General features: G+C 40.9%; 1 protein-coding gene across 2 annotated transcripts in view; it reads right to left on the reverse strand.

Annotated features, from left to right (window-relative positions):
- The window catches only part of ILA (putative protein kinase regulator ILITHYIA), a 147349-nt gene extending 136224 nt beyond the window's left edge, over window positions 1-11125 (reverse strand). Inside the window, exon 1 of one of the 2 annotated variants that reach the window (XM_087692010.1) lies at window positions 10866-11125. In XM_087692010.1, coding sequence (XP_087548136.1) covers window positions 10866-10974 — 109 coding nt within the window. In that variant the 5' untranslated portion in view covers window positions 10975-11125. The remainder of the gene's footprint in view (window positions 1-10865) is intronic. The other variant, XM_087692008.1, reaches the window with a different exon arrangement.
- Window positions 11126-12035: the final 910 nt, after the last annotated feature.

Genomic DNA, 12035 nt, shown 5'->3' on the forward strand with positions numbered 1-12035 from the left:
GTCAAGTAAACCATAAAGTCTATAAAGGTGCTCAAAAAGAGACCAGTCAATACATGGCTTTTCACGATCATCTTTGTAAGAATAAATCGAGTCATTTTTGTCAATTGGTTGACCACAACCCAAATTGCATCATGACTTCGTTTCATGCGGGGTAATTCTACCACAAAATCCATAGAAATGCTACTCCGTGTCCTATCAAGGATTTGTAAAGGATGCAAGATCCTCACTTATCTCTACCATTCAACTTTGTTAAGTTAACTTTGTGGGCATTCACGCACATAAGACTCAACCATAGTCTTAATATGCAGCCAATAAAAATAACAAGTAACCAAGGCCAAAGTCTGATGTATACCAAGGTATCCAACGCTTGGCACATCATGACACTAGTATAAAATCTTCTTACAGCTATCTTGATCATCGGGCACACACACTTTGCCTTGTTTAAAAGTAATCCATTCCGAATGGAATACTTTTCTACCATCTTTTTCTTGGGAGCTATCTTCGGGCATCCAAACCACCTAAGCTTTCTGGGCTACTAGGTCCCTCTTGAACTAGTTGTCAGATCTTACCAAAGTTAAGATTGTTTTGGCAGCTCCCTTTGAAAGAAATATAGAAATCAATCAAAATTTTACAGAAGACAAGGCATTCACTTCAAGAATTCGACTAAGAGCATCAACAACCATGTTAATTGCACACTTCCTATAGTGAATTTCAAAGTCAAACTCTTGCAGAAGCTCCATCCATCTCACCTTGTGGCCACAGAGATTGGGCCGATCACATAGATATTTCAATGAGTGGCGGTACATCCAAATAATAAACCGGATGCCGTACAAATAATGACACCATACTTTAAGCGCATGGATGACCACCAACAATTCCTTCTCTTGGATAGTATAACGTGCTTGGGCATCAATGAGCATATGGCTCTCGAATGTGATAAAGGGCAGCATGTAAAGCCTCTAAAGGTTTATTCAGATCAATAATCTACAACATCAATACAATAGTAGCAAGCCGATTCAATGTTTGAAAACATTGATCGAGCTCACTAGTCCAAGCAAATGGGCGGACTAACATGCTTCTTCTTGCTTCAAATACCCTTAGACAAACATGTTTTGCATTGTTCTTGTGTTCCTCTATTCCTTTTCTCTTGCGTTGTGCAATCTATTATAGCAATCTTCTACCCTTCCATCATTGCACCCACTTCTAACGACATTTTTCCCTATTCATAGGCCAGCCTATTGTCGTCATCAACTCAACATTACCTACTACCCATGAAGCTGTGAGAGTGCCCAATGGAAGAGAAACAAGAACACAGAGGAGAGAGACAGTAAGAGAGAAGAGAATGAAGTGATGATCTGCACTAAATCTGAAAGGAAAGCTGAATACAATGGCGGACTCATTGGTCCCCACACGCAGCCTAGGGCATCATGATTAGGGCACCAGATCAGGCTGATGACGATGGCTACACCGGAGGTGAAGAATATCAAAGATGGAGTGTGCTGAACCTGCAGAACAATGATGAATAACTGCTGCCTCCAGCCTGCCTACTATATATAGCACAAAATGACCTGGCCACCCTGAATAATGGTGAATAAAATAATGCAATCGGCCACATAAAATTGGCTGACCAGCCTGCTCTGAAGGGCAAAATGCTGGCAACAGACTTGGTGCAGGCCACCCACTATCTAGCACTACAAACAAGCATCCCAACCACTGAAAAACAAATGTAAGTGTGTTGGTGCCAATGTGAACACACTCAAACCTCACTAAAAAAGAAAGAAATGCACACATCTAGACTAAGCTAAAACAGTCAAAGCTCCTCTCTCTCCGTCAAACTCTAAAAAAGCTCACAACCAAGAGATGGTAGACATATAAAATACAAGCTAACATCCCCAAATCCTAGGAGTGTTTGAAGACCCAAAGACCTTGTGTAATAAAGCATAGAAGCTTGAGACAATGGCTTCATAAAAAGACCTATTGCATTGTCCTCTATGGGACAATGGGCCACGGCCACCACAAACTCAAAATCCAAAATCCACTCCCATACAAAATGGTATTGAACCTCTATGTGCTCCGTGCAAGCATGAAACACAAGGTTTTTCGCCAAAGATAAGGCCCTCTAGCTATCCACACGCAGTTGAGTGGGTCTTGTCTATGGAAAGTCAATCTCCACCAACAACAGATGGGGCCAAGTTGCCTCTTGAGTGATAGAACAAAGTGTTGGGTAATCTCTCTTTGTAAAAGATAAGGCCACGTTAGGCTACTTCTTACAATTTACTCCTCCATGAGATAGCTCCTGAGCGAAGGGAGAAAGTAAAACCTATAGTGGAGCATCCAAACTCCACATTACCTACCCAATCTCAGTCACTCCATCTAGCAAGAGTAGCCTCCTCTCCATACATGATCCCGTAAGATCAAGTCCCTTGTAAATAGGGCAACACGAGCAATATGCCTCTCTAGTAAGCATGACAAAGAATCTTCATAAAAAAAAGACTATAATGCCACCACAAAAGAACTGTTCTGGTTAAGCTAGATCAAAGATCCAACAAGACACTTGTATCGAGTAGCATCTGGAAGCGGATCTCCGGTCATCATACCACGGTCTATAAGGCAAGACATGAACTTATACTCAACCATACAAAACTCCAAAAGAAGCTCAGAGATATACATGTGCTGGGAAATAAAGATGCCTTGTGTCAACTGATAAATCTCAAGACCAAGGAAGAAGTATAAGATCCCAAGATCCATCATCTCAAACTCTTGTTGCAAAATCTTTGACTCCAATCCACCTGTTGGGAATCAGTCCATGTAATAATCAAGTCTTCCACATATAAGATGAGCAAAGCACACCTGTCACCACAACCTTGTAATAAAGATTGAAATCGTGATCGGAACGATAGAAGCCACTTTGTAGAAAGAACCAATCAATCTGCTAGTACCAAGCCCTAAGAGCTTGCTTTAGGCCATAGATGCCTTCCACAACCTATAGACATGATCCTCCTTGCCTTGTATAACAAACCAAGAGGTTGATCAACATAAATTTACTACTCCATAAGATTGTTTCCGAGCCAAGGAAGAAAGTAAAACCTATAGTGGAGCATCTAAACTCCACATCACCGGCCCAATCTATGTCACTCCATCCAACGAGATTGACCCCCTCTCCATATGTGATCTCGTAGGATTGAGTCCACTGTAAATAGTGCAATACGCACAAGGTAACTCTCAAATGAGCCTAGGTAGGAGTCTTCATAAAAACAAGACAATAATGCCACTACAAAAGAAATGTTCGGCCTAGTATAGATAAGCCAAATCAAAGATCCAACAAGATACATGTAGTGAGTAGCATTTGGAAGGGGACCTCTTGCAGTCATCATCTTAGACTCAAGGCCCATGGAGCAAGAAATGGGCCTATAATCAACCATACCAAACTCCGAAAGAAACTCGGAGATATACATGTTCTCGGAAATAAAGATGCCCTGTGTTAGCTGACAAATCTTAAGACAAGGAAGAAATGTAGGATCCTAAGGTCCATCGTGAAAAATTCTTGTCACAAAATCTCTAAAGTCCAATCCACCCATTGTGAGTCACTCCCTATGATAATCAAGTCATCCACATATAAGATGACCAAAGCATATCTATCACCCACAACCTTGTAATAAGGTTGGCGTCATGATCAAAACAATGAAAGTCACTCTATAGAAAAAACCGATCAATCCACTAGTATCAAGCCCTAGGAGCTTTCTCTAGGCCATAGAGGGTCTTCCACAGCCTACAAACATAATCTCCTTTTCTTGCATACAAAAACCAAGTGACTGATATAAATCCCCTCATCTAAGATGATGTTCGAGAAGGTAGACTTTACATCCATCCAGTAAACTAACAATCGTTGAATGAGTAACAAGAGCCAAAACAACTTGAATGGCAGAGATATGGGCTATGGGTGTAAACGTCTCAAAATAGTTCAAGTTTGCCCTCTATGCAAAACCCTTGCAAGAAGCCTAGCTTTGTGCTTATCCAAGTTGCCATCAACCAAGTATTTGATCTTATAGATCCACTTCATACCTATCACGTTCCGCTTTTCTAGATACGGAACCAGCTCCCAAGTTTGATTACACTCGATGGAATCGAGCTGCTCCTGCATAGCACGCCACCATGATCATGTGTAAGAGCCTCATCAATAGTAGTAAGCTCATGATCCCTCCTGCACAAATGCATAGATTTTCACATTCGAAGGAGCTAAGTCTCATCATAAGTTTTCCTCCCTTTTAAGGGCTCAACATATACACACGACGCTAATGCAAAGGGGTAATGCAATAGGGTTATACGCATGTAACAAGGTGCCACTTGGAGTATACCCTCGTAGGGGAATAGTACACTTGCACAATGATTAGATTATGAAAGTGGGGTGAGAGGGCAAGCTATATATAGCCAAAGAATGCCGAAACTGATCGACAATTGGTCAAGGCCAATAATATGGCCATCCACGTCAACTCACCCACTCATGGCAGCCAAAAACATCTAAAACATTTAGAAACGAAAGTCAAAATTGCGTTTTGTAAGTTTCTTTCAAGAGGGGGTAAAATAAAAAACACAGATTTTTTTATAGTTTTAACTAGGAAAAGAGGTTTTAAACCTCTATGGAACTCTCTCTGAAACAAAGAAACGCCAATCAAACTTGAGTGATAATACATGAGAGTCAATTGAAAATAATACCTTACATATCCATGATCCATTATTGACTTATGTCAAAGTTAGTCTTTGGACAAGCTATATTATGGTTTAAACTTCAAATATTATGATTCATGCATATCACACAAAGAAAATTAAAATAAACATGTAAATAGCCCATGTACAATATGGACTGAGTCAAGTTGCAACGTCATGATTCTCATTCCAAAACAAACGAACAAAATGTCAAAATCTAGAATGAATCATAATTTATCATAAATAATTCATAAATGAGACTAAAGTCGTATAATAATCAACTATCAAGACAAGAATAGATACTAGATTGACAAAGTCTAATAACTAAACAAAATTCCAAATAAGTAAGTCTATCATCCAAAATCTTGAGTCCTCATGAGGCAATATCATCCTCATCATCATCATCATGTTTAACATTGCCCATCAATTTTTGTCAAAAAAAAACATGTTTTTGGATCTCCTCCCCCCAACCCACCCCAAAAAAAAGAGCTCGTGTTTTTTATTGTTAAAAACGTTTCTTACTTTAAGAAATGTTTTGTAAGTTTCAAACTCAAAGAAACATGTTTCTTTACTGCTATGCACCCACTATCAATGTGTCCACCCTACTAGAAATGAAATGCAAGGTGAGACCTCCACCTAATGTCTAGGACAAATAAATTGAAAGAGACAGAATCGAAGTTTCAAATGTCCTCATTTGACTCACACTAAGACTCACTGGCAAAAGATGACCATACATGATATCCATAAGTACTAACACAACTGTGGGTATATTTAGTCTCTATGGCTAGAAGGTAAGCTTGATATCCATCCTCTATAAATCTCTTTATGTTTGTAATTGTGTGATATCATGTGTATAGATTGGAGATCTATGGAGACTTATTGTCTACACACCTAACACACTACTTTTCTAAAAACAAAGCATAGGTGCAACGAGCTACTATTATTACCAAATCTATTCGTGTCAGTTATTTTTGCAACATCCAACTGTGCTACTACTATTGTATAGCCTCTATGCCACCACGTGCAGTTGTGGTACAGCCCAAACTTGTTCGACCACAAGTATTTACTAGCTCTTTGCTCAAATTCAAGGTCAATTCACGTACAACACACTTCTCCATATTACACGGCATCTTTGACCCCAACATCAACTCCACATAGCTCAAACCATGTCTCTTGGTGTCCTATATTTCCATGCTTCATTATTTGCTTTAAGCCTCACCCTTGGTTCATTCCTTCTACAAGTAGCACTATCCTTCCACTTTGTGTTGACTCATTCTTTCATTGCACCTCAATTATTGAAAGAGCTCACCATCATTTCATTTCTCTCTCTAAACATTCATTTGTTTGCCATGTTATTTATACAATGTGTCTCTACTAGCCTTTTTGTGACATTTAGAAGACATCCAAACCTACAATTCACTTTGAGATGGGGCACTAGAGGGTAGGTTGTGCAAAGCTCATTCCTTTTGCTTCATCCTTAAGCAATTTGTGAACACTCACCATCAAACATTGAATAAGCATCGCGATGAATGTGACTAAGAAACTCACATGGAAAAGAAATAACCAAATATATATGGTATCAGTCTAGTCAGCTCATGTGTGAGTCTAGGCTATGCTTTAGGCATTTTATGGTGGTCATCTTAGTGATTATTTAGGCATTTATTGCTGGCCGACCAGCTACCATATTTAGTATATTTTGGGCCTATTTATTCAGTGGCTCCTCCTTCCCTCATTCAATCATCATCATTCTTCACATGGTTTTTTTGTTGGAGAGAGAAACCGGTGCCGATGTCCACGCAACCAGTATCTCACTGTTGTACGCATCATTCTTGTGTTTGGTATATGGATTCCATTTCCCGAGCACATCTCTGAGTTCTCTTCTTTTGTAGTGTTCTTCTGTTTTCTTTCTCTTCTATCTTGTGTTCAATAGTTTATTTCAGCACTTGTCTATGCTTCCATTGCTACACTACTTCTGACATGATATCGGATTGCAAGATCTCGGTTCCTGCTGCGATTTTTCTACTGATTACATGCCTTTCTCCCCCAGCTGATCACACTCGTGTTTTTCATACCGACAATCTGGGTTTTCAGCCTACCCTTGGATTCCAGCTTATAATCGTCAGTTTGCTACATTAATGCTCAACCAGCCTACGTTTTTCATTTTCTGCCCCTAACGGTGGTTGGGCGACTGTTTGTACAAGACGTTTTTGCTGTTTTTGCCAGTTTTTTACCGGTTTTTCCTCATTTAGTAGCAGTTAGCCTTTGGTTTTTTATTAGATTTTTTGTTACACTGCATGTGAACTCTCATTTTGTAAAGTCTTTGATGTTGGTTTGGCTGTATTCCCTCTCCGTATACCCTCTATCCTCTCTTTTCCCTTCTCCTCCTCTCCAGATGGCTCCTCCGTACACTTCTACAAATGATAAGTTACATGGACCTGATTATCTTACATGGAGTGTTGTGATGAAATCTTGGTTGTGCAAAAGCAGATTTGGTATATTGTATGTGGAGCTATTTCTCAGTCTCAACGTCCTTTTCCTCTTCCCAAAGATTTTGATTAGGAGAACCATGAGGAAGTTGTGCTTCTATGGGATTCAAACAATGCCTTGCATATTCTACACTGCTTCAATGTATTTCTAAAAAAGTTCTACCGGCGGTTACCTCTTGTAGGACCTAACCAGAAATATGGTCAAAGCTTCAAATGTTGTATGAGGGCCCCTTCCATAGTTACCTCGAACGGGGAACAGGAACGGGAACGGGACCCCCTGGAACAGGGGGAACGTCCAAGGTCGGGGAACAGAAACGGAACGGAACATGTCTTAAGTGCCCCGAATATGCCCTGCATGACCCAAATTGCCCCAAAGAATGTCCCTCTAATTGCCCCAATACCCGTCAATGCTTGAAATTGGCCCAAATGTCCCAAAATTGACTCGATTATCCCCATAGCTCCAGATTGCCTTGAATTGCCCCAATTATCCCAATTTCCCTTGAAATTAGACAATATAAATGGATGAATACCTTGGAATTGAGGATCGGCTGAAATTTGATTCTGATTTGCAAGAGTTGATAATGCATCAAATTTAAACTTTGCACGGACTCCTAATTAGCTTGTGGGTTATCTTGACACTTCGAATCTTCAACCCAGAGAGAGAGAGAGAGAGAGAGAGAGAGAGAGAGAGATTAGTGTGTGCACATTAGGCAATGGAGAGGGGTGAATATGTGGTAGAAGGACTGTGACCCAAGCAAAAAAAAAAAGGAGGAAAAAACGTCAATTTTCAGTCAACAGGCCTAGAACCGCCGTTCCAAACAGGGAACGGCAAGGGGAACGGCAGGGGGAACGGCAGGGGGAACAGCAGAGAACGGTAGGGAACGGCCTTAGAAAGGCAGGGAAGGTTCCCTGGCCGTATCACCTCCTTGGAGGGTTTGGAACACATTAGGCCGTTCCTACAGGCCGGAACGGCCGTTTCCTGTTTCTATGGCCCCTTCCCCCATGCATGCTGTGACCCTTTATGGACAGCTTCAACAAATGAAGTTTGAGTCCCAAGACACCATTCAATCATTTTTGCTCCATGTTACACAAGTACAAGACCAGCTTCAACCCATACAAGCTGCCCTTTCAAAGGCCCATCTAGTGGATACGATACTCTACAAGCTCCCCTTGAAGTTTGATGGAGTAGCGAATGCTTTGAGGGCACAAACATCCTCTACACCTGTGAGCTTTACACATGTCCTCAATGCTACTTGAGCATGAGACATCTTTGCATTTACAGGGGTAGCTCTCATCTCATTATGGAAGTTCCAGTGAGGCCTTTACAGCTTCAGAGAGGGGTGACAAGAAAAAGAAGTCGAAGACCCAGTGTTATCACTGTGGTAAGAAGGGCCATTTGCGAAAAGACTGCAATGAGTTAGCAGCCTCACGGAAGGACTTCACTTCTTTAGACCGCAAGAAGGGCTTGATTACCCCTTCCTCACCTCCTTTCTAGTCCAGGTGATATGGTCATCCCTCACAACTCTCCAATGCCAAAGAAGAAGAGAGAGGGTGGTGACATGGGGCAGTGGCGCCTCATCTATATAGATATACAAGTGCACAAGTTCCAGAGAGACATTCCTGACACATCGACCGAAGTCTAGTAAGTTCAAATCCTGGTGCTGGGATTGACATCCAGGTTCATGCCGAGCTGTTCTTTGACAACGAGCGGGATTGGCTCCTAGTCTTGAGCTCACATGAGGAGACACTTTGGCGGTCTTGACCAAAGGCGGGAAATCCATGGTCACACATAATTCGATGCATTTTTAATAGAATGTTCTTGTATGCTATTGCGAGAGATTGTTGACAGACACTGAGCTTTGTTATGACTCTTCTCTATTTTTAGGAGCTGGTACGATCGACATTGCTCTCAAGTTCTCTCCGAGGCACCTTGGTGGTAGCTTGATCATCCACTACTTGGGTATCCATAGTTCTCTTCTGGTGGTTATTCATTGTGTATGATCATTGTTGTACCATTGTATTGTATCAGATCACCTATGATTTGAGAGAGGGTGTTATCACTCTAGTCAGCTCATGTGTGAGTCTGGGCTATGCTTAACATTACTGGGTATTTTAGGCATTTTATGGTGGTCATCTTAGTGATTATTTAGGCATTTATTGCTAGCTGACCAGCTACCATATTTGGCATATTTTGGGCCTATTTATTTAGTGGCTCCTCCTCCTCTCATTTAGTCATCATCATTCTTTAAGTGGTCTTCTTGTTGGAGAGAGGAGACAGTGCCAATGCCCACGCAACCAGTGACTTACTGTTGTACGCGTCATTCTCGTGTTTGGTATATGGATTCCATTTCCCGAGCACATCTCTGAGTTCTCTTCTTTTGCAGTGTTCTTTGTTCTTTTTGTTTTCTGTCTTGTGTTCAGCAATTTATTTCAGCACTTGTCTATGCTTCCATAGCTGCACCACTTCTGACAATATTATCCTCCCAAATTTGACCATAAGTAGCATTCTCAAATTGGCAGCCATCAAAAAAGAGTAGCATTTGAAGAATAAGCATGCATGGAAGTAATAGGAATCTTTCTCTAATATATGACCCGCACAAAATATCATAGATCACTGCATCAAAATCCTCGACATAACAAAAAAAAAAAAGATTAGGCTGCATTCTTGACAGTTCCTTCAAGTAAAGCTGCATTTACATATATACATATGCAATATAACCATAGAAAATAAGTAATCACTAGCTCCCCAACTCAAAGACTCCCAACACAAAGCCTCTACACGTGCAAGCATAAGCAGAGAGATTTCCAATGCAGTCTGCTGCCGACATGGTAAAGACTAAAGAACAGCACAACAGCTCAATAACATCCATATGGAAACTCAAATGCCTCAATACATGAGCCAGAGAGATTAAGCACCAAATTTTTGTATGCCATCAGTCTTAAAAATCTAGAATTGCTGGATCTAGGCCCATCAGCCAGTTAAATCACATCCATCACGACACCAATCAATGTGAGAACCTTTCATGAAATACCAATTCTCTTCGCAATTCATGCATGCCTCCATTCAGTCCATTAAAGGAAAACTTAGACTGAACTAAGAGTGGGTACTCAAGAAGTTTCGTTCATATCTAGCCCTACTACTGAGATGTAGACTTCAAGCTTCCCACAATGATTTATATTTAGCTCTATGAAAGTCCTGCAAATAGAAGAATCTCCATGAAATGTACAACGGAACTGCTTCTGCATTGTAGATAAGGGTGTGGGCATTCGTTATAGCTGCTTTGCATATCAATCAAAGATAATGGAACTTTAGGCGTGAGGCTGATCCAGTAGACAATCACCGCCGATTAATTTTGAATCTTTGCCATGATTATGTGCAGTGTTTCTAGTTAATTGATCCATGGTCATTCGTACACAATCTGTGGTAAATATATACTTGAATCATCATGGATTAAACCTGATTCTAGTTAATAACGACCATGGATAAACTTTTGGACTCTATCCAGCGATAATGTGGAGAGTTTCAATGCGAAGATATCCAAAACAATGCGATCTGGACTTGATTTTCATTTTCCCGAATGAAATAATCATTTCCCTGAACGGACAAAGATGAAAATTCCAGTTCAACGAACCAGGAGAACACGAAAAAACTTCAGACAAGTAAGAAAATGGCACCTGGATTATCCAGAAGGGAGGAGATGCTGGCCCGGAAGATGGCTACTCTGAGCTTTGTGGAAGAGGTGTTCACTTGCTGAAATGCCGTCTGCAGGATAGATTCCGCCATCGGAGCTGCTGTTGCCGCCTGCTCTGCTTAAAGCCCTAAACCCTAAAGGAGTGTGAGGATGAGAAGAAGAGTATGAGATCAAGCAGGTCCCCTTTCTTAGATTGTTCTGGTTATTGTGTACAAAATGAAGTTGAGGGGAGAAGAGGCATGCATGGAGTTGTCTCTCACCTTTTGTTGAGAATACTTTAGGGCTGCAAGCGTGCGTTTCCATGGTCTCTTCTCATAGGCTCACTACTAGGCGCTAGATAGCTTGCAAAAAATGTATGTGATGTCATCCTTGGAATGTGTAAGTCATCATTACTTATTCATGTCTACCATCTCTCTACTATTAGGTTTCATACATGTCACTAGCATGTAAGTATGAAATGTGTAAGGTTTGATTTAAAAATATGTGGTACAAAACAAATAGCCTTTGGCCTGTTCATTTCTCACATTCCCATAAAGGGATCGCTCTCTTGTGAGTTTCAAGAAGTGTATCTCTATATCTTCCTAATCATGTGGACACGAAGCTTGACGTAAGAGCTGATGTGAGGCAAGTTGTAGTTTCCTCTTCTCATCCACCAGAGCCTTGCCTACGAACAATTACCTTCTTCACAAAAAGTATGGTTTTGGAGGCCGGTAACACACTTCGCATGGGTATGGCACTAGATCACGATGGCTTGGTAATGGTGGCAAAAGTTCTTACATTCATGTTTAATAAAGCCATGTGAAACGGCTTCTTAGAGAGAAAAAGCACTAAAACTATTGTGCCTCTTCTCAACTCAAGTGATCCTGCCTTATCCTAGTAACTATTCGACTATCGTGATTGGCCACACATCAACCAAGTTATGTACCTTGTTCTTGAGCACAAGTTGAGGCAATGGACAGAGTGTGTGGACATTCATGCATGTGGCATTATTGTGTTTAGGAGAAGCTTTTCAACATTGGATCATGTCTCACATTCAAAGCTACTATTGAGGAGCGTAGAGCACATTGGGTATGGGACTATTGCTACTTTGTGGATTTTTGCAATGCTTTTGATGCAATCTCGGAGTTAGATTGCTATGCAAATTATATGACAT

This window comes from Lygodium microphyllum, chromosome 2, assembly GCF_053477565.2.
Source record: "Lygodium microphyllum isolate KBCC chromosome 2, Lygodium_microphyllum_v1.1.10, whole genome shotgun sequence".
Taxonomy (NCBI): domain Eukaryota; kingdom Viridiplantae; phylum Streptophyta; class Polypodiopsida; order Schizaeales; family Lygodiaceae; genus Lygodium; species Lygodium microphyllum.